Source organism: Artemia franciscana, chromosome 9 (assembly GCF_032884065.1).
Source record: "Artemia franciscana chromosome 9, ASM3288406v1, whole genome shotgun sequence".
Taxonomy (NCBI): Eukaryota; Metazoa; Arthropoda; class Branchiopoda; order Anostraca; family Artemiidae; genus Artemia; species Artemia franciscana.
The window spans coordinates 32,208,728-32,232,800 of record NC_088871.1 but is presented as its reverse complement, the minus strand read 5'-3'; the positions used below and the strand labels follow the sequence as shown (position 1 = coordinate 32,232,800).

General features: G+C 36.3%; 1 protein-coding gene across 1 annotated transcript in view; it reads right to left on the bottom strand.

The window, feature by feature from the left end:
- LOC136031280 (glutamate receptor ionotropic, kainate 2-like) overlaps positions 1-23,329 on the bottom strand; it is a 48,629-nt gene extending 25,300 nt beyond the window's left edge. The window contains exons 1-7 of the mRNA XM_065710722.1: positions 23,205-23,329; positions 20,559-20,714; positions 16,335-16,677; positions 13,196-13,337; positions 12,003-12,170; positions 5,370-5,522; positions 2,164-2,382 (exon numbers count right to left, since the gene is read on the bottom strand). Of these exons, the coding sequence (XP_065566794.1) occupies positions 2,164-2,382; positions 5,370-5,522; positions 12,003-12,170; positions 13,196-13,337; positions 16,335-16,677; positions 20,559-20,714; positions 23,205-23,292 (1,269 nt within the window). The 5' untranslated portion in view covers positions 23,293-23,329. The remainder of the gene's footprint in view (positions 1-2,163; positions 2,383-5,369; positions 5,523-12,002; positions 12,171-13,195; positions 13,338-16,334; positions 16,678-20,558; positions 20,715-23,204) is intronic.
- Positions 23,330-24,073: the final 744 nt, after the last annotated feature.

Genomic DNA, 24,073 nt, shown 5'->3' with positions numbered 1-24,073 from the left:
CGATTTAAGATCAAAATGTTAGCATTGGGAGAGGTTTCTTTTCCTCAAATTAAATAAAAAAAAAACTAATTTTTTTAGCTGAAAGTAAAGAGCGACATTAAAACTTAAAACGAACAGAAATTACTCCGTATATGAAATGGGTTGTCCCCTCCGCAATCCCTCGCTCTTTACGCTAAAGCTTTTAATGGTTTTAAAAAGTAGAATTGTGGCAAAGAGTCAAACTTCAGCGTAAAGAGTGAGGGATTGCGGAGGGGACAACCCATTTCATATACGGAGTAATTTCTGTTCGTTTTAAGTTTTAATGTCGCTCCTTACTTTCAGCTAAAAAAATTAGTTTTTTTTTTATTTAATTTCTGACCGTTTTTGAATTAATGCATGTTTGGTTTTGGCTCTCTGCACATAAATTATTAAAATGAAACTTGTATATTAATTCTTTTTTTGGCTAAATGGCTTTCTCTTAGTTTTGATCAGACGATTTTGAGAAATAAGGGGTGGAGAAGGAGGCCTAGTTGCCCTCCAATTTTTCGGTTACTTAAAAAGACAACTAGAACTTTTAATTTTTAATGAACGTTTTTATTAGTAAAAAATACACGTAATCTAAGAATTAACTTACGTAACAAACTTTCATAACCTTATATTTTTATTATGTATACGAGGGGGTTTGTACCCTCGTTAATACCTCGCTCTTTACACTAAATCGTAAGTTTTGTCCCAATTCTTTAAGAATGATCCCTGAATCAGAAAGGCCGTTGAATAAATAGTTGAATTTACTAAAAATACTTTAGCATAAAGAGCAAGGTATTTATCTCCTCCTAAATACCTCGCTCTTTATGCTAAAGTATTTTTAGAACCCCTCATATGCGTAATTATCTCTGTTCGTTTTAAGTTTCAATGCTACTTCTTCCTTTCATTTGAAAAAACGTTTTCATGTTTATTTTTCATTGTTTTCTTATAGTAATGCTAGAGAACCCTGCGCCCTTTTCATTGAATTTTTCTTCCCCCATAACAGATTCCTCCAAGGAAAGATCCTCCAACATAGCCCCCTCTCCTCAGCCCCACCCCCAAACAAAATAAAATCCCCCTGAAAACGTCTGTACATTTCCCAATAACCATTACTATATGTAAACACTGGTCAAAGTTTGTAACTTGCAGCCCCTCCCCCAGGGATTGTGGGGGAGTAAGTCAACCCCAAAGACATAGTTATTATGGTTTTCGACTATGCCGAACAAAATGGCTATCTCAACATTTTGATCCGTTGACTTTGGGAAAAAAAGAGCGTGGGAGGGGGCCTAGATGTCCTCCAATTTTTTTGGTCACTTAAAAAGGGCACTAGAACTTTTCATTTCCGTTAGAATGAGCCCTCTTGCGACATTCTTGGACCAATTGGTCGATACGATGACCCCTGGGGAAAAGAAAAGAAAAAAAAACAAAAACAAACAAATAAACACGCACCCGTGATTTGTCTTCTGGCAAAAAATACAAAATTCCACATTTTTATAGATAAGAGCTTGAAACTTCAATTGTAGGGTTCTCTGATACGCTGAATCTGATGGTGTCATTTTCGTTAAGATCCTACGACTTTTAGGGGGTGTTTCTCCCTATTTTCTTAAATAAGGCAAATCTTCACATGCTCGTAACTTTTGATGGGTAAGACTAAACTTGATGAAATTTATATATTTAAAATCAGCATTAAAATGCGATTCTTTTGATGTATTTATTGATATCAAAATTCAATTTTTTAGAGTTTTGGTTACTATTGAGCCGGGTCGCTCCTTACTACAGTTCGTTACCACGAACTGTTTGATAGTAAAGAAAAAGGTATTTATTAAATATGCCCACCCCACCTAAGAAGTGGAGTTAGATTAATCATGATGAAAAATACCAAAATATGATGAAAGTATAATACTTTAGAATCAAAATTATGGAATCTATAACAGAGAATTATGGAAAGCAGGCCACGCACAGTGTATTATACTAAATACCTAACCAAACCACTTATATATTAAATATTCAATAAAAATATACTTTAACCGTATTATTTCACAATGAGACTAAATTAATTATAATCTAATGCAGACAGACAAACCGGTTTTTCTCAGATCATACAGATCAAAATATTAGAGTGGGGTCAGGATATTTAACAAGTACCAACTAAAATATTACCAATATTGTTGTAACAATCATGGTTTTATTCCGAAGGCCTTCAGATTTTACTTCCTCTAATGGAATAAATCGTCTCGTGAGATTAATTCCAAGGTAAGGCTCCCAGTTTCCAACTTTATTCAGTCCATCTTCTGTTAATTCTACAATATCGAAGACGGTGTAGCTGCGAACACCACGAGTGTCAAATTTAATCACTCCTGTCAAGCCTTCCATTTCAACCTGTTGAAAGAAAGTAATTGAAGTCTAAAATTCTAGGGACAAATTTTTGTGTTAAACACAGATAATGAATTTGTCACAAACAATGTTAAAATTGGTTAAAATTTGGTTAAAATCATATCACCCCTTTTTATTCGACACTGACATACCGAAGAAAAAGGGGCGATATGATTTTAACCAAAAAAATCCTTTCTGAAAGCACCCTTTCCCGGTCTCTTTGCACAGCCCTTGCATTCTGGTACTAGAGGACATTCAATGAAGCTCCCCATGCAGCATTCCACGAGTAGACATGAAGTCATTTCTTCAGCCAAAGAGTTATCAATCTGTGTAATCACCTGTCTGAGGAAACAGTTTCTGCACCTTCAACCTACACGTTCAAGTCCCACCTTGATAAGGAAAAATCCTTATATCGCTCCAAGCTGCGATTTAATTCGATAAATTCTTACAGCTAGTCCTATGCTAAGCAAAACTGAGCACACGTCAGTAGTAAAATTGGTAAATCTTTTGTAAATTTCATAATTTGCCTTCTACATGTGTTTTCTCGCGACTCAAGCAATTAGTTATATTATGCAACGTTAAAAACACAAGAAAAAAATCATTGGAAAACAATTTGGAATTAAAAAATATCATAAGAGAAACACTTTTTTATTATCGTTTGAAAGGACTGGCGAAATTTCCAGCATTTATTTCACACTACTTCATTATCATATAAAAACCTCAATCAGGAAATATAGCATTTTCAAAGCCAATATCTGCCGTTAGACTTACATCAATTACCTAGTTTTGCCCTTAATGCCAAGGTTGTTAATTCTGACTATAATTCCAAATCAGATCCATTTTACTAGATTAATAAAGGGGAAAATGAATGTAAACATAAAGCAACAAGGAATATTTTTAAAACTGAAAACACATTTTTTTATAACACAATTGATTTATATAGCGACTGATTGGCGAGACGATTGATTGAAGTGACAATGGATTGAAGCGACGATAGATTGAGGCAACGATATATTGTGGCGACGAAGTATTGAAGTGATGATTTTACGAAGCAACAAGGATTGAAGCGACAAGGCTTATGCAAAAAATTATCAATAGATGGGCAAAAAAAATTATGCTAAAAGTTATCGAAACAAGGCTTATATAAAAAGCTGTACAGGAACAGATCCTAATTTGACAAAAAGGAGTAGACCCAAGTTTGACAAACAGAAGTAGACCCCATTTTCAAATTGAAACCTACTCCTTTTTGTCAAGTTGAAGTCTTTTCCTATATTTGTTAAATTAGTGTCTGCTCCTATTTGTCAAATTGGGGTCTACTCCTATTTGTTAAGTTGGGGTCTGCTCCTTTTTGTCAAATAGGTATCTGCTCCTTTTTCAAACAGGAGTCTACTGTTTTTTGACAAATTAGGTTCAGCTCTTTTTATCAAATTGGGGTTCGCTTCTTTTTTTTCAAATTTTGGTTTGATCAATTTGTGAAATTGGGATCTGTTTTTTTTTTGGACAAACTAAAGTCTTCCTCCTTTTTTCAAATTGGGGTAACCTCCTTTTTGTCACATTGGGGTCTGCTCTTTTTTGTCAAATCGGAGTTTGCATATTTTGTCAATTTAGGGCTGCTCCTTTTTGTCAAATTACGGTTTGCTCCTTTCTAAATTGAAGTCTCCCCTTTTTGTCAAATTAGGGTCTACTTCTTTTCGCCACACTTGGATCTGCTCGTTTTTGTCAAATTGGGGTCTGCTCCTGTGTAGCTTAACTTTTGGCTTAATCCTTGTTTCTCTAACTTTTGATACAATCCTTGTTTCGATAACTCTTGGCGTACCCCGTGTTTTAACCTTTCTTTTGATAATTGTTGGCAAACTCTTTGTTTGACCCTTTTTTTAATAAGTTTTGGCATTACCTTTGTTGCTACTACCGCTGCTTCTTTTACTACTACTTTTACAGTCCTTACTAGTACCGGCCAACTACTGTTTCTACTATTAAACTAAATAAAAAGAATTTGAAGTGCATTTGTAATCTCCTGGAATTTGTTGTGATTCTCACTGTTGCTTCCCTGTTGACCGTAAATTTCGTTTACGATTCGATATAATCCTTGCTGTCACTTGTCCTCCAATCATAGATTTTTCTTACACACTATTTTCATTTTTGATTCATTATTATGCTTGTTTTTAGTGTCTTCTAACCAGAGATCTTGTTATGGCATATTTTATTCCTCATTACCTAAGACATTTTTTCCATGTCATTTTGATTTAGCTGTTTAGATTAATCTTGTCAAGTTTGATGGTCAAGGTTGTTGCTTACCGCACGCTTGATTATCGTTTATCATTATCTTTTTTTAGCTGCTCAGATTAGTCTCTCCAGCTACACCGTCTGTCATGAAAGTAGGAATAATGTAAGGCCCTATCGTCTCTAAAACATCACTTGTAAAATGATTCAAAGAGTCTGCGTTGCCCTCCTTTCCTCCTTCATCCTCAATGACTATACCCACATCAGGGGAAATTAAGAGCATGTCAATCTCTTCTCGTCATCAGTTAGTTCGTCTGTTGAAACAACATCTTCTTTAACAGATCTAGCTCTTTTTATCGAAAATTGCATTTTATTTTGATGTTTCAGTTACAAGGATCTTTAGTTTGTTCTTTACTATAAACAAATACTGTAAAGATACAACCAAACAAGTAGTAAAGAACATTTATTAATGTATTTTTATTAATAATGAACCAACATCATTTTTATGAAACATAAAACTGGCATTTGGATTTAAAACTCCACACGGATTACGAATCATCCACTCTAATGCTAATTCTCTCAATAAATGAAGTTTACATCTACAGATAACCAAAATTATAATCAAATTATTTCGATAATCAAAATTATTTATAGATGTTACTATTTAGGTTTTCAATAATATAATCTTATTGAATATTCTAATAGATTTACAGTTTAGCTACAAATAAACTATTTTTTATTATAACTTCTAAGTGTTTCAATACTAAACTTACTAGACGCATGTAATTAGCCAGAGAGTTCCCAAATGTTGAAGTATCAGCCGAGTCACAACTAAGAGGCCTTATATTCACATCCTGGCTTCTATCTAGTTCATGAAGGGCCTTTGCAAAAAGAACAACTCCGTCGTAAATCATAGCCATACGAGTCTATAAAACAAACTAATAATTTAAAATAAGCTGTCATATACAATGATAATAACTTATACTGTAAAAGTTGATACACATAGAAGAGTATGAAGAAGAAAAGGGAAATAAGAATAAAGTCGTTGACGATAAACATTCAGAGAAAAACTAGCATAATTTAAACACTGGCCAGCCAGCATTCACCAGGCACTGGTTCTGGATCAGACTAAGTTGGTTGCTGGCAATATTACCAGTGACTAGATAGAAATGGCTGCTAAACAGCCTAGTGTGAGCACGGCTTTATGGCTGACCGTTTTTTGACGAAATATCAAAGATATTTTTGATCATTTTATTGAAAATTACAAGTTCTAGTTCCCTTTTTCAGAGTCGAAATTAGTCGGGGGGTAACTACCTCACCCCTCCCCCTGAACCCTTTTCCCCCCAAATACATCCGATAAAAATTTTGAGATAGCTATTTTATTAAAAATAGTTCAAAGACTAGATAATAAAATTTCCAGTGATGATAGAACCCCCCAGGGCCCGGGGGCAGGCGTTGTAAGATATGCCCTGGAGCATGTATGGTTCTTATGGAAGGGATGCTCTTATAAACTTCAGAGAGGGCTAATTGTTTGGAAAGTGAAAGTTCTAGCTCACTTTTTAATAGTCAAAAGAGATCAAGGCCCATTTCCCTCATGCCCATTTCCCCAAATGCATCAGATAATAATTCTGACATAGCCATTTTATTAAAAATAGTTAAAAAGACAGATAACGAAAACTCTGGTACACAACCCCCCAGGGCCCGAAGGGAGTCATTGTAAGCTATACCCTGAGGGAATATATGGTTCTTATGGAAGGAATGCTCGTATAAACTTCAGAGAGGGCTCATTTGATTGGAAATTGAAAGTTCTAGTTTATCTTTTAAGAGACAAAAGAGATTCAAGTGCAACTAACCCTCCCCTAGGCCCTTTTTCTCCCAAACCCTTCCAATAAAAATAGTGATAGCCATTTTCTTAAAAATAGTTCAAACATCAGAAAACAAAAACTCCGATGTCGACGCAACCCTCCAGGGTCCGGGAGCAGGCGTTCTTAATTATATTATGGGGGTATATATGGTTCTTATGGAAGGGATGCTCCTGTAAACTCCAGAGACGGCTCGTTCGATTGGAAGTTGAAAGTTCTAGTTCACTTTTTAAGAGTCAAAAGAGATGGGAGGGTAAATAGTCCCACCCTCCATGCCCTTTTTCCCTCAAACCCATCCGATAAGAACTTTGAGATAGCCATTTTGTTAAAAAAATCCTTTTTAACCCATTTTTTAAAAAATAGTTCGAAGATCAAATAAAAAAAAAAGGACAGGCGTTGTAAATTATGCCCTGGGGGCTTATACGATCCTTACGAAAGGGATACTCGGATAAACTTCAGAGAGACCTCATTTGATTGGAAACGAAGGCTCAAGTTCAGTTTTTGAGAGTTAAAAAAGATTGGAGTGCAACTAGCCCCCTCAGCCTTCCCCCAAACCCATTCGATAGGGATTTTTAGATAGCCATTTTGTTGAAAATAGTTCAAAGGCCAGATAAGGAAAACTACGGCGTCGATACAGCCCCCAAGGGCCCAGGGGCAGGTGTTTTAAGTTATGCCCTGGAGAATATATTGTTCTTATGGAAGGTATACTCGTATAAACTTCATAGAAAGCTCATTTGATTGAAAATTTAAAGTTCTGGTTCACTTTTAAGAGTCAAAAGAGATCGGAGGGCAACTAGCTCCCCCCCCTTACACCCTTTTGTCCCAAACCCATTTGATACAAATTTTGAGATGGCCATTTAAAAAAAAAATGGTTAAAAATTGGATAACAAATTTCTGGCGGCGACACAACCCACCAGGGCAAGCGGGGCAGGTGTTGCAACTTATGTCCTGGGGACGTATACGTTCCTTATGAAAGGGATGCACTTATAAACATCACAGAGGGCTCGTTTGGTTGGAAATTGAAAGTTCGAGTTTACTTTTTAAGAGTCAACAGAGATCTGAGGGGAACTAGCCCCCCCCCGTGCCCTTTTTCCCCAAATCCGTCCGACAAAAATTTTGAGATAGCCATCTTGCTAAAAATATTTCAAAAGTGAGATAAAAAAAATCCTGAGTCGACGTAACCCCCCACGGCCCGAGGGCAGGCCTTGTCAGTTATGCTCTGGGGGCATATATGGTTCTTATGGGAGGGATGCTCGTATAAACTTTGGAGAGGGCTTATTTGGTTGGAAATTGAAAGTTTTAGTTCACTTTTTAAGATTAATAAGAGATCAGAGGGCAACCAGCCCCCCCCCATCCTCACTCTATTTTCCTCCACCCATCCGATAATAACTTTGAGATAGCCATTTCTTTAAACAATGGTTCAAAGCTCATAAAACGAAAACTCAAAGGTCGACACAATACTTCAGGACCCGGGGGCAGGCGTTGTAAATTATCCCCTTGGGGCATATATGGTTGTTATGAAAGGAATGCTCGTATAAACTTCAAAGAGGTCTCATTCGATTGGAAATTGAAAGTTCTAGTTCAGTCTTTAAGAGTCAAAAGAGATCCGATGGCAACTAGCCCCCCCCCCAGCCCTTTTTTCCTCAAAACCAACCGATAAAAATTTTTAGATGGCAATTTTGTTAAAAATGGTTCAAGGTCAGATAAGAAAAACTCCGGTGTCGACAAAACCCCCCAGGGACCGGGGGCAGGCGTTGTAAGTTATGCCCTGTGGGCATATATAGTTCTTAAGGAAGGGAAGCTCGTATAAACTTCAGTGAGGGCTTATTTGATTGGAAATTAAAAGTTCTAGTTCACTTTTCATGAATCAAAAGAGATCCACGCGCAACTAGCCCCCCCCCCTAGCGCTTTTTTACCCAAATCCACCTGATACAAATTTTGAGATATCCATTTTTTTTAATAGTTCAAACATCAGATCACAAAAACTCCGGAGTCGACAAAACCCCCTTGATTCCCGGAGCAAATGTTTTAAGTTATGCCCCGGAGGCGTATAAGGTTTCTATGTAAAGCGTAGTCGCGTAAATTTCGAAGGTGGATCATTTGATTCTAAATTGAAAGTTCTAGTTACCTTTTTATGAGTCAAAAGTTAACGGCGGGCATCTCCCCCCCCCTGACACAAACACCCTCTTTTCCCCAAATACATGAAATGAAAATTTTGAATTAGCCAGTTTGTTTGAAATAGTCCAAAGATAAGATGACAAAAACTTCGTTTTCGACATACCCCCCCCCCCCTGCCAGAGCCAGGGGAAGGGCTGCGACCTATGCAGAGGGGACATATAAGGTTTTAATGAAAAAGGCGGTCGTATAAACTTTGAAGGGGACTCAAATGATTAGAAATTGAAAGTTCTAATTCGCCTTTTAAGAGTCAAAAGTGATCCGATGGCGACTAGCCCCCCTCCCTCCCAACCTTCTTTTCCTCAAATGCAACTAAATTAATCTATTATATAGCCATTTTATTCAAACAGACAAAAGACAATATAACAAAATCTCAGGGATAAAACAGCCCCCCCCCCCCAGAATCTGGGGGCAAGTGTTGTAAAATATGCCCGGGAGCATATTATTTGATTGTAAAGTCCCCTTCTCAAGAATCAAAAGTGATTGCAGGGCAACTAGTCCCTCCAAGGCCCTTTTTCCCAGATGCATCCAATCAAAATTTTTCTATAGCTATTTTGTTCAAAATAGTTTAAAGATCAAATAACAGAAACTTCGGAGCAGACACACCCCCTCAATGTCCGTGGACAAGTGTTGTAAGCCATGCCCCGAGGGAGTATAAGGCTTTATGTAGGAGGTGGTCGTATAAACTTCAGAGATGGCTCGGTTGATTTGAAATTGAAAGCTCTAGTTGCCTTTTTAAGAGCCATCAAAAGTAATCGGAGGGTATCTACCCCCACCTCCGTGCCTTTTTCCCCGAGCACATCAAATGAAAATTTTGAGGTAGCCATTTTGTTTAAAATAGTCAAAAATTCAAATTACTATAAATTACGGGCTGAAAAATCCCCCATAGCACCCGGACAAGAATTATAACTTCTGTAAGTTGTAAGTTCTTAAGAATCGGAAGTGATCAAAAAGTAACTAGACCCCTTTCCCCTTGTGCCTTTTTTCTCCAAATACATCTTATCAAATTTTTGAAATAGCCATTTTCATCAAAACAGTCAAAAATTCAAATTACAATAACTTAGGGGTAGAGAAATCTTCCCTAGCCCCGGGGCAAGGATTTTAACTTGTGATTAGAATATAAGGTTCCGTGAGAGAGGTGGTCGTATTAACTTTGGAGGGGGCTCATTTGATCGGAAATTGAAACTTCTAGCTCTCTTTTAACAGTCAAAAGTGATCAATGGCCGAATATTCCACGCCCCACTTTCCCAAAGGGAATCCGGTCAAAATTGGGAGGTAGTCATTTTGTTCAAAGTAGTTCAAAGGCCAAATAACCGCTCTTCCATGGTTGACCCCACCCCCCAGCCATGGGGAAAGGGCTCTGATTTATGGAACTTAATTATTGTTACTCTGATATTTTGTTTACTTTGATACTTGAATTTAGTTATTTAAGTGGTAACTTCGATTTATGGTGCAAGGGCTGTAAGTTGTACAAGTTGCTTATTGTTACTTTGATACTTTGTTAACTTCGATCCTTACTTTACTTTGATACTTTGGTACTTTGATATTGTTACTTTGATACTAGTTTAAATACTTTAATGAAAGTTTGATGTTGAAAAAAACCTTATTTTGAAACAAGGAGTTTTTTTTAAAGTTAAAAATTTTTGCAATGAAAAAACCAGCAAATATTAATTAAACTTTCCAAAAGTTTTTCCCACATTCCTTCCGAAATAATTGGGGTTACGAACTTTTACTAAATAGTATCTTCACTAAAAACAAGAGTATGGTTACTGCCCGTTTCCCTAACGGTAGAAGTATCATTCTCTCACTTAAATAACCAATTCTCTTACTTAGAATTGCCATTCTCTTACTTAAGTGGCTACAATGTTCTAAAAAATTAGTTTACCTTTTATTATTATAGTAATTGGTAGAATAGAATTCGAACGCAAGTGACAATTGGATTATGAATTGGTTGTTAGACCGCGGTTGTTTTCAGGGAGTAGGGGTTATGTGCTTCTACAGAATGGTGTCTTCACTACAAACAAGAGCATGGTTACTGCCCGTTTCTCAAACGGTAAAAGTATATGGCCAACTTCTTATTCGGTGCTTTACTGTAAGGAATTATATCAAAAACATTTTCTTTTGTTCTTATTACAACATTGAAAATATAATGAAAATTGCAGTAAAACCAGACCAGGATTCACAAATAGGCCCACTAGGCCCTGTGGCTTTCGTTATTTCCGAAGTTTCGGGGATTCCCCCGAAAATTTTGCAAAAACAGGGCGATAAAACGCTCAAGCCTGGAGACGTTAAAGCTTTAAGTCCAGCCTGGGTAAAACAAAATGTTGAGCTGGTAAGCTTTCAGCAATTAACATCATGATAAACCCAACGTTCAGTTAGTTTGTTATTTCTTACCAAAACTGTTAATTTATTTTAGAAAAGAAAAAAATATTTTTAAATAGGGAATTTTGAAAAACTTCAAACTTTGGCAATCAAAAACGAACAGAAATTAATAAAAAAAAAAAAAAATCCGAAAAAGAAGTTTTCTAAAGAAAAGCAAAAGCCATATTAAGCTTAAGATCAAAAGAAAAAGAAAACTCAAAACAACCAGAAATTAATATTAAAGAATAAACGAAACTCAATGTGAACAGAAATTAAAATAAACAATCATAGCAAAAAAACATACAGCAGGTACTAATATAAATGAATAAATAAAACTCAAAACGAGTGAAGCTTAAGTTGAATGTGCAAATCAAGCTTAAAACGAACAAAAACATTTTGTTATTAGGGCACAAATGAAAGCCAAAATGAACCGAATTTAAACATAAAATCATAGCAAACAAACATATAATAGTTTTCATTTTCTTTAACTTTCATCTTACCCTACTATGGTAATGGCCTCTTGTGTAAACTCCTGATCAGATATTAACAAAGGAGGCTCTTAGAGGGGAGAGGGCTCCAAACGTCACCTTTAGCTTATCGGCCTTGTGTGTATCATTTTCTCGCCAATTGTTTCAGTTTTATTTTTAATATTAATATAGAGTTTTAAAACAAAATTAAGAGTTTGATTTTATTAATTTGCCAAGGTATATATTACAAATTCTATACCATGAAAAACAACAACCTTCGAATCTGTTAATCTGTATCAACAACAAAATCTTACCAGACCTCAGCTCGGATCCATGTTTTTTTTAGCCCCAAATGGCCATATATAGCAAGGGCAAACACAGCTTTTCAGAGGGTCTGTGCTCGATACCTTGCAATAATAAAACATATTTGAACTCTGAGAAAAGAAGACCAACCCCTATGTAGACGGTCAGACCCGATAATCGAAGTAGAGCGTTTAGATTGCATCTCTAGAAAGATTATATCATAGGAACAGTGAGCTACCGTGATAGTCATGTCGCTGTTATTGATTCTTCTGCCGTATCTTTGTTCTGATTGGACCCAGTCAGAAACCAAGCTTGCACTTTCAGGTTTCGTAGGATCGACTAGTCTAAGAGCCGTTATGTTAGTTCCACCGTATTGATAGTCTTCCAGGTTGATTGTGTGCAAGTCCTGAAAATGTACAATGCATTAACTTATGCTTCAATATTTCTAGAATTACCAACAGTCTCATAACTTTGATTTTTCTTCTGTTTTTTGTCTTAAATTTGTTCATTGTTATTATAGGAAGTAAACTATTGCTAACACTATTACCCTGTCAAGGATGAATTCTTTCCAAAAAAAATTTGCGCTTTAACTTTCGCTTTATCATTTTTGGCATTTTCACGGCACAATTATCCTCTACAACTAGCTATTATTAAAGGTAGTTCAATAATGCAGACTACTCACAAAAAGTCAAACTTTACTGTAAAGAGCGAGAGAAAGAGAAAGGGGCAACCTTCCTCATATATGGAGTAAATTTGTTTTTGTTTTAAGTAGAATGTTGCTCTTTACTTTCAGTTGAAAAAACTTGCTTTTTTAATTGAATTTTTTACCGTTTTTCATACTATATCTTACCTTATATATATGTAATGGGTAAATTGTCTGCCTTAAAGCCATTTCCCCGGGGATGTGGGAGGGGTGGAGGGTCACACCATTGCTAGAGGCATATTTATTGAACCCTTCAACTATGTCGAATCAAATGGTTATACAAAAATTTTATTCAGTCTCCTTTGGGAAAAAAGGGCGTTGGAGGGGATCTGGGTGCCCTCCAGTTTTTGGTCTCTCTGACGTGGCATTAGGAACTTCGTTTTTATTATGCTTGAATTTTAAAAACAATCTATTTTTGTTTTAAGAAAACATTTAATACAGAAAAAAGGGATGATGCATTTTTTGACAAGAAAAGAAAAGATTATTTAAAATCTAAATTAGCTGTAAAAAATACATTTCTATTAATAAAAAGAGAGCAGGGCTCAAAAATGAATTTAATTGATAAAGAAAAATCAACATGGATAGAATATTAGCAAAAAAACCCACAAGGACTGAAAAATCAACTGATGAACCAAAGTTTCAACGCGGAAAACTTAAGAAACTACAATAAAAAATAATCAACCGAAATGGGATTAGCCAAATAGTTACTAGTGAGTTAAAATAGTTACCAGCGTTGTGAGAACATATGAGTATTCTGATGTCATCATCCCGATTTGTTGTACTTGCTTTAGTAAAATTTCAAGACGTTCAACCGAGCAGTCAATGAGTATATTCTTTTCTCCACCCCTCTGGATTTGTCGCAGCAATGGTCTAAAATATAAATATGTGTCTTATAATTGGTTAGGTCATAAAACAAATACAATTTTAAGGAAACTGACGCTTTCAGGAACAATTTTTGACGATGAAACAGAAGTTGGTCCTTCGACACCCATGTCAAGCCTTTTTAAATCTAAGGGCGAGACAGCAGCTTGCTAATTGCAGTATTCAGGAAGCTGAATGGTATCTAGTCAGGAATACGAATTACTAATTTTGCTGCTCAGGACATTCAATGATATAATATAAACAGCATGTTATTATCAGGGTGGCAGTGATAGCAATAAACTAGTCATGAGCGGAACACGACCCTTACTGAGGATTAAATAAAAAACAAGTTTTTAAACTGAAAGTAAGGAGCAATATTAACACTTATAACAAACAAAAATTATTACGTATATGAGGGGGTTTCCCCTCCTCAACACCTTGTTTTTCACGCTAAATTTTTCCGGCATTAAAAAAAAAGTTATTTATTGTTCTAATTAAACGACCCTTGTGTTTCTGGAGTGTTTTTTAAAGAATTGGGACAAAATCTAAACTTTAGCGTAAAGAACAAGGTGTTAATGAGGGGGCAAATCCCCTCGTATACGTAATAATTTCTGTTCGTTTTAATTTTTAACAATGCTCCTCACTTTCACTTGAAAAAAACTTGTTTTTTTTTTAATTTAATTTCTGACCGGTTTTTTAATAATGCAAAGAAATCTGGCTCTACCTCCATGGGAAAATCCCCTTCCCCATGGAAATATTCTCTGGAAAATCTAATCCCAAAATTTATCCTGGGCAATTACCCTTAACACCCCCACGCGTAAAATTGAGTCAGTAAAGACGAAGCAAGACATATAAAGAAATTAGAAATCCGTAGAGGAATTCTTGCAAATTCCCCCAGCATCCATTTTCCCCTGAAAAGTTCACCCCCGGGAAAATTCCCTCTCTATAGAAACTTTTCTCCGTGCAAAGCCCTCTAAGCAAGAAATTCGTCCTCCCCTCCCCACCGAAAAATGCATGCATACTTCCCAAAATACAAATACTATACGAATGCTATACGTAAATAATGGGCTAATTTTATAACTTAAAGACCTTACCCCAGGGGCTGTGGGGTTTTATGTTATCTCCAAAGATATAGTTATGGGCCATTCAACTAAACTGAACAAAATAGCAATGTCAGAACTTTGATCGGAAGATTTTGGGAAAAAAGTTGCGTGGGAGGGGGCCTAGTTGCTCTCCAATTTTGTTGCTTACTTAAAAAGGACACTAGAACTTCTTTTCAACGAAAATACCAAAAGGACATTTTTCACGGAAAATACCCATAAAAAAGTATATCTCAAAATGTAGGAGGCAAATCCCACCTCCCCGAGACGACACTACTGCAACTAGAAGGCAGATGCAACATTGCAATTACCAGTTATAATTATTCTGCATAAGATTTTCAATCACGGCAATTCCAATACTATAACTGACCGTATCTAATAGTCACTTCTTCTAAAATATTGAAATCAGAAAAGCAAAATAGTGAAAGTATACTTTCTCATCAGAAATTCAAAATTTCTTGGCCACATTACGGCAGGAAACTCACAATAGTAATAGTGCAATTTTCCGTAAATTATATTAGCAATACACTTAAATTCTTGTAGTGTCTCCTTAAGGTTTCTACAATCCGTACATATTTCATACAGGATAATATCTAACGAATAGTTGATTTTTTTTCTACTACTCCTCAAAGAAGCCAAAGATAATATACCTTATGGACTCTGTTCCGAAATTAATTAAAAAAAACAAGTTTTTTAAATGAAAGTGAGGAGCAGCATTAAAACTTAAAACGAACAGAAATTACTCCGTATATGAAAGGGGCTTTTCCTCCTCAACGCCCCGCTCTTTACGCTAAGGTTTGACTCTTTCCCTTAACTCTACTTTTTAAAATGGTAAGAAACTTTAGCGTACAGAGCGGGGCGTTGATGAGGAAAAGCCCCTTTCATATACGGAGTGATTTCTGTTCGTTTTAAGTTTTAATGTTGCTCCTTACTTTCATTTTAAAAAACTCATTTTTTTCATTTAATTTCTGGACGTTTTTGAATTAATTCCTTATATTTAATGCCCTATTTTTACAAAAACTAAAGTTGACTTTTTTAATTTAGTTTTTTCGACCGATCATGACAAAGATCTTATTATAAGGGTTAATGTTTATATTTTTTAAACTTAAAATATGACCAAAAACGAACAGGGAAAAGACACAGTTCTTCTTGGAAAAGTAAAAAGCGAAAAAAAAAACTTAAAACAAACAAAAAAGACAGAGTTGTAGTTTGGGAGAACTGTTTCAAATAAACTGGAATCAAAATTAGTGAGCAGCAGCTTGCTAATTTCCGAAGATTGATTTGCTAAGTAAGTAACGACAATGGGCCATGCCTCCTAAGGGACTTATAGTTACTCCACTGTTCCCCTGTAAAACAAACGCTTTTAAAGCTCAAGCAGAAATTTTGACTAAAATTTTGATAAAGGAAGATTATCAAAAAGGACACTGGAAATCGGAAAGAGTTATCACCAGAGAACTCACATATGCACCCATTCCATGACAAGTAAGTTACCACCCAGGAAACATCCAGAGACAATGGAAGCAACCAGAGGTATTGGTTCACACCAATCAAGTGAAATTACTTTCAGTAGTTTATTTCATCACGTGAGATACTTTACCTGGTTTTGTTCCCGTTTCCACCCCTTTGACACCGTCAAGCTTCATGTAGACTGATCTCAGTGCGGCTGAGCCTTCAGCTTTTGCAGAATCTAAGTGGGGTTATTCATGTCTAGGTGTGCCCACGGTCTTCAGGTATCAAGCAAAGTCACTTGAGACGTTTTGATGTCAATCATCCCAAAGAATCACAGATTGAAGTGAAGACAAGCTAGTCTACAACTTTATATATTTACTCTGCCCTTTTTTCATAATTGCAGGCTCCGAGTTTTTCGCGCTTTGTGTCTAAGCGAAAAAAAAGGGAAAAGACTTACCTAAAATTATTATCTTCAACAAGTTGGTAAATCACAAATTTAGTGTCAGAAAAAGAACGCCCTTTCAGCAATAAATGTAATTTTGTAAGGCCTTCGACATCGTCATAAAGTATAGCCATTGATTTCCATTCTTTAGCTTTGAGAAGGGCAGCATACGCCTTTGCAAATGTATCGGGCGCTGGGTAAAGGTTCAGAGCAAATGCATCACGATTTTGATTCGTTCTCCATCTCATTTCTAAGTGAGGAACTTCCAGAGCATCACAAACGGACTGGATGTGACCCGAAGTTTCGGACGACTGAGGTCCAAAAATCCCTGCGACCCCAACTCTTAATAACTGACAAACTAAAAGCAGAAAATAGGGAACATCAGGCATAGGGTTAATTTCCTCAATAAAATCTAATTTATATCACTGTTACGCTTATTAATTTTTATGGCACTTGGTATTAACCAAGTGACATATAGCAATCGCAAATTCTGTCTGTTTGTCAGTCGGTCCCGGTTTTGCTACTTTAGGCACTTCCAGGTAAGCTAGGACAATGAAATTTGGCAGGCGTATCAGGGATGACATTAGAAATAGTCATTTTCCCGATTTGACCATCTGGGGGGAGTGGAGACTCGGTTAATTCGGAAAAATAGAAGCAATGAAGTATTTTAACTTACGAACGGTTGATCAGATCTTACTGAAATTTGACGTTTGGAAGGATATCGTGTCTCAGAACTCTTTTTTAAATCCCGATCGGATCTGGTGACATTGGGGGGGGGGAAGTTGACAAGGAGAAACATAAAATCTTGGAAAACACAGAGTGGAGGGATCGGGTTGAAACTTGGTGGGAAAAATAAGCACAAGTCCTAGATACATGATTGACATAACCGGAATGGATCCGCTCTCTTCGGGGTAGTTAATTCTGAAAAATTAAAAAAAGAGGTATTTATAACTTACGAACAGGTGATCGGATATACATCAAATTTGATATTTAGAAGGATATCGTGTCTTAAAGCTCTTATTTTAAATCCCGACCGGATCTGGTGACATTGGGGGGAGTTTGGGAGGGAGAACCTAAAATCATGGAAAACGCTTAGAGTGGACGGATCGGGATGAAACTTGGTGGGAAAAATAAGCAGAAGTCTTAGATACGCGATTGACATAATTGGAACGGATCCGATCATTAGGGGGGGGGGGGAGGGTTAACTCTGGAAAATTAGAAAAAATGAGGTATTTTTAACTTATGAACGGGTTATCGGATCTCAATGAAATTTGATGTTTAGAAGGATATCGTGTCTTAGAGCTGTTATTTTAAATACCGATCGGATCTGGTGACATTGGGGGGAGGGGGGTTTGGAGCGGGAATTAGAAGAGTGATCGGATCTTCATGAAACTTCATATTTAGAAAGACCTCGTAACTCAGATCTCTTAATTCAAATCTCAACTGGATCCAGCGTCATTGAGGGGGGGCAGTTGGGGGGACCAGATGGGAAGAATAAAAACAAATATAAGATACGTTACTGACATAACTGGACTGGAACCGCTCTCTTTGATGGAGTTTGGGAGGGGGGTAATTCGGAAAAATGAAGTATTTGTAGCTTACGAACGGGTGACCAGATCTTAATGAAATTTGATATTTAGAAGGATCTTGTGCTTTAAAGCTCTTATATTAAATTCTGACCAGATCCTGTGACATTGGGGGGAGTTGGAGGGGGAAACCGGAATTCTTAGGAAACGTGAAAATTGGGGTATTTTATCATACGAATAGGTGATCGGATCTTAATGAAACTTGATATATAGAAGGATCTTATGTCTCAGATGCTTAATTTTACTCGAATTGGATCCGAGGACATAGGGGGCTGGTGGAGGAAAAGGGAAATCTTGGAAAACGCTTATATTGGAGAGATCGGGATGAAACTTGATGGGAAGACTAAGCACAAATTCTAGATATGTGATTGACATAATTAGAATGGATTCGTTCTCTTTCGAGGAGCTGGGGGGTGTTAATTTGGAAGAATTAGAAAGATTGAGGTATTTTTAACTTAAGAACGGGTGACTGGATCTTAATGAAATTTGATATTTAGAAGAAATCCATGTCCCAGAGCTCTTATTTCAAATTCCGACCAGATCTGTTGACATTGGGGGGAGTTGGGGGGGGGAATCGGAAATCTTGAAAAACGCTTAGAGTGGAGGAATCGGAATGAAGCTTGGTGGATAGAATAAGCAAATGTCGTAGATACGTGATTGCCGTAACCATACTGAACCCGCTCTCTTTGTGGGAGTTGGGGAGAGGGGTTCAGTGCTTTGGCGAGTTTGGTGCTTCTGGACGTGCTAAGACGATGAAAATTGGTAGGTGTGTCAGGGAGCTGCACAAATTGACTTGATAAAATCGTTTTCCTAGATACGACCATCTGGGGGGCTAAAGGGAGAGGAAAAATTAGAAAAAATGAGGTATTTATAACTTACGAGTGGGTGATCGGATCCTAATGAATTTTGATATTTAGGAGAACATCGTGACTCAGAGCTCTTATTTTAAATCCCAACCGGCATTAAACCTCTGATTTTCCTTTTAAATATATCTATTGGTTCTTGGAATTTTGTTAGAGCTCATACCATATGAGCTCTTGGCTCTTAGCTCTTCTTGCCTCGTCACAAGTGCCATATGAGCTCTCAGCTCTTGTTCTGTATGCCATCGTGTATAGAACAAAACTAAAGTGCAATGAAATAAGGAAAAGAAAATAAAAACTCGTGCCAAGGATATCGAATAGAGGTAATGACGTTGACTCAAATCCAAGGGAGGGGAGGAGTCGATTTCTTTTGACTCTAAGGGGAGGCGTTAAAATTATTGACTCCAAGGGGAGGAGTCAAAATCATTTGACTACAAATGAATTTCGTCGTTAGATAAGTAAGAAGTACGCATTAGCATGCAGTTCTTCCTATTGGAAGGTAGAGGGAATGGTTCAGGCTTCAAAGGGATTATTTAGAAATCGTATAGAAAAACCGAAATTGATAAGCCTAGCAAATACTTACTCTGAATTTTGAGAGTGTAGGCCTAATCTTACAAACTCTCAAATTCCTTAAGGAAACACTAGTTTTTAGAATTTATAAATAAGAATAAATACAGAAAGAAATTAATACTTTTTTCTTGCAATTTCTAGTGAAATTTCTAGAGCAATTTCTTAGTCTTTTTTCTAGTGATATTTCATTAAAATACGTATTATACCCCGTAGTAACTGAAGTACTATGCCTACTTGCAGTAGATGTTGCAACCTAGTAAAATGTTGCAACCATTGTAACCAAAAGCTGAAAAACACAGTTTTGAAAAATAAAATACTAGATGACAAAAAATTATCATCTGATACTGATTCAGGGATCCTAATTATTATCTTAAAAGAGAGATCACTTGACCCTTATAAAATATGAATGTTTCTGCTATGTACAAAAGTTTCCGGCTAGTGTACGATCTGCGGATGAAGGGTGACAGATTTCCAAAGATTGTCCTTTTCGGCCAGCCGTCTGGAAACGGAAATCAAGTCATCCTTGGTTGGGAGGGGGGAGGATATCACAAGAAAACTTTACAGGAAATGAGAACTTTCTGGGAGCGTGTAAAGAGGGAGGTCTCAAACAGATTAGGATGGAGGAGGAGAGTGCGTAGCTGTGTTGACCTCAAGTGGCTCTATAATGTGATGAGTTTTTAGAAGCAGCAGTAGGAGAACGAAAACATAAAAGTGTTTTCGTTCTGTTGTACTTCTGCAATATCAATTTCACCTACAAAGATATAACATACCGCTGTTTGATACATCATAACTGTTTGGAATCATGGAAGCTCTGAATTTTGCTTAATTAAATTATATTATTCGTTAAATCAAAATCATTGGTTTCGCCTGAATGCATCATGAGTTGTCACCAAGCTTCATTTGTTTCTTATAAAGAAGGGAAAATTAAATATCTATTGAAGATAGAACAATCCTGAACCAGATTCAACCAAATAGCTCGCTCATTTTACTAAATTAGATTATTTTAGACATTATGCCAACCTAATGCACAAAATGGGTATCATATCTCAAAATTTACATTTTAAGTCTTATCTTTCCCAATTTCATTCTAGGTACTACCCGCTTGAATTCAAGTGAGCTTCATTTGTTTGTTTTAGAATAGGAATGAGAACATGCATACGCAATGATGGAAATTGATCTGTTGTTATTCACTAGCAGCATGTATACAATAATAAGATAATTACCTCTTTCTGAAGCGAAGAACGAATCCCCCCATGGCAGTCGTTCAAATTGGACGGCCAATCTATTTTTTGGGAGAACATTTCTTTGTCCGTTAACGCGTTCAACAGCATACTTGAATGCTGCTTCATCCCTAGCATCTCCTGAATCGAAGAGTCCTCCTAAAAATGATCGCAGTTGAAACTAGTCAAAACGAACAATTAATAAACCAACGTTTTAAACTAGCGCCTCATATTAAATAATTGTGCGCTTCTTAACTCTATACGAACCAAAGCTGTCCTCACATGGAATGGGTGATGTAGAAACTGTGGAAGGGGCTCATTCGAATAGATAATGGAAATTGTAATCCCCTTTTTAAGAGTCAGAAATGCAAGCTGAAAATTGTTTGCACTGTTGTGTAAAGGAGAAAGGAGGGGGGGGGGTAGGAAAATTTTAAAAATCAATTGTCCCTGATCCGTTTGAAACATAAAGCCGAGGCATTTTACGCCAAGAAAAACCCAATATGAAAAAAATACTTCTTTGCAAGCCCTCCCCAAAAAAAAGAGTCCTAAAAAGGGCACCGACTTTGTTTCCTCCGTCCAGGCCGATACTCATACGTTCAAGTAATTGGACTAAAGGGAACCCAATCCAATAGGATGAATTGTTGATTTTCCCAGCAAGAGCCTGAAAAAGGTCCAGAAAAAGGCAAACCTCCCTCCCCCAAAAATCAAATGATATGAACTATTACTATGAAATAGTCACTCTCTTCAGAAATGTCAAAAGAATTCAAAGAATTAATATCGTTTTATATGAAAAATCAGTCTACTTACATTGCTTCTTTCTAGTAATCTTTATTATTACGGTTTTATTTGTTTTTTGTTGTTTTTTTTGGTTTTCTTCGGAAAACTTTTTTTTGGAATTTGTTTTTCTACTAAATACTGAAATAAGCCATTAGCAAGCGCATCTCTTCAGGGCGTAAAAAATTGGCATTATAGAGCTTGTGTTTGGGCTAAAGCCTAGGTTATTTGTAAAAGCAGAAACAACAAAAGAATGCGTAAATAATTAGTGAAACAGAAAATAAACTAGTATATACATAACTCTGCAAACAGCTAGTGGACATAACTAAATAGAGTTCTGGCTCGAATCTCTCAACTTTTGTCTCCGAAGTTTCGTCTTTGGAAGGACTATTGAGCAGTTTTTAAAAGGAGAGAGAGTAAATTAAGTCTCTTCATACCTCAATCACTAGCAGAGCAAGATGGTCCAAAAACAAAAATAAACAGGTCACTTCTGATATTTTCAAATCTCTGGCACAGGCCTTTGGCTAGCAAGAGGTGCCACAAAGAAAAATGCCTTACGTGAAGGCCAAGAGGCCGTTTAGGGATAGCTTTTGCAAAGAGGTAACTCTAAATTCTTCCTTCCTAAGAGTTTTATATCCCATAACCTTAGATAATTTAATTATTTAGAAGGAGGAGGAGCCATATGTTACTTGAAAGGCCATTAAATCTTTGAAACGACTGCAAGAATTTTTAGACCGTGGAAGTCCTCCTTAGACCTCATTTTTCAAACATTCAAGTGGATATTTTACGTCAAGAATATTAGCTCTTGGTACCGTAGAGAAAACCAAAACAGAATTCTTAATAATAAATAGAGCTTGTTAGAATAGTTCATTTTTCGGATCTATGGTTTATAACAATATCTAATAGATGTTTTTAATCGAGATGACTGAAATCAAATGTAGTCAAAAAGTAAGTGTTTTAACTGAAAGTAAGGAGCAACATCTAAACTCAAAGCGAAAAGAAATTTTTTCGTCTGTGAAGGCTTCCCCCTCCTCAATACCTTGCTTTTTGCGCTAAAATTTTACTGTTTGTCCCAATTTCTTAAAAACAGTTACTGAAATCAGAACAGGAAACTTTTTTTAAAGTGCTAACAGATTTAGCATAATGAGCAAGTTATTTAGGAGGGAGCAACCCTTCATATACGGTATAATTTCTGTTTGTTTTGAGTGTTAATGCTGCTCCTTACTTTCAGTTAAAAAAAAAACTCTTTTTATATATTTTGTATTGAAGAAAAAGCGCAAAATTTTGTAAGGTGTTGGGATTTAGGCAAAACCTATGTATCATTTGAATCCTTAGTAATTTAATATAATCTCAAATTATACTTATAAACTTACAGAGGGAGATTCAGGCGGCTGCCTCCTCCCCAACCTGAGGCAAACTTCTAATCATTTGAAGCTTTAATCTTACTTTTATCTTTGAAAGAGAATTTCTTCTTATCAAATTAGATAGGACTGGTCTGGCCAACTACGGCGAGCAAAATAATTTAAGAGTATTTGTAACAGCATAATTCTATACTAGAATATTTGTGACATTAGAATTTTGACACTAGAATAGGCTGCTCAAAGTAGGCTTCGAATTTTTAAATGTGTTTAAACATCTTTTGTCGTTTTGGACTCCATAACAGAGGAAAATACACTTGTGTATAAACTACAGTTTTTCTAAAAAAAAGCAAGAAAAAAAGCCACACCCGTGTCAACACATCAGAAATACAGTGCAAAATTTTAGAAAGCAAAAATTTTATAAACATAACAAAAAAGACACTTTAAAGACAACATCTTATACAGAAAGTAGAAAAAAATAAGGGAACGAACATCATGGTTAATCTGAATATCATACCAATACGAATCACATCTGGCAGTCCAAAAACATTACAAAATAAACAGTTGAACAACGATAGTACAAAAACATAATATTTCTCCTTCATGATAATTGTCAAACTATTTGAATTTGTGGAAGATTTCCAGGAGCGCAAATACATTCCGTGGAGTTATATTTTTGGAAAACATTAATGCAGGGTTCTTGGACATAGAACGGAAAGTCACAAGCCCCTAAAAGCAAAATTGAACAGGGACTTAAGATGATAATTTATACAAAGTCCAATCAGAAACGACCGTACACCTTCCTCTGAAACGTCAGTATTGCAAAAAAAGTTTTTGATCACTCTAGATTCCTTGATCTTCATCTATATTTTGACAGATACCTTTTTGTATCAATATCACTACATTTTTTTGTATTTTCATTCAAAGAAAATCGACCCCTCCCCTAGGGTCTAAAAATATTATAGGCAGTGCAATGGCGCTGCTTAAGTAAAGAACAATGTGGGCACAATATATATATATATATATATATATATATATATATATATATTTATATGGTTTTTAGACCAGGGCATTTCGTATCAAAGGAGTTGTCGTAGAAACCTCGAAAAGGGCCGATTCAATTGAAAATTGGAAGGCATAGTGCCCTTTTTAATAGTCAAAAGTGTTTGGAAGGCAACTAACACCCCTACCACGCCCATCATTTCCCCAAACACATCCAATTAAAATTTAAGATAGTCATTTTGTTCAACATAGTTGAAAGGTCTAGAAATTATGTCTTGAAGGATGACACCCCCCCCCACAGCCAACCCCCCTCCTGTGACACACTCCAGGGATAACACAGTCCACCAAAACCTGGGAGTAAGCGTTGTAAATTATGCTCCAGGG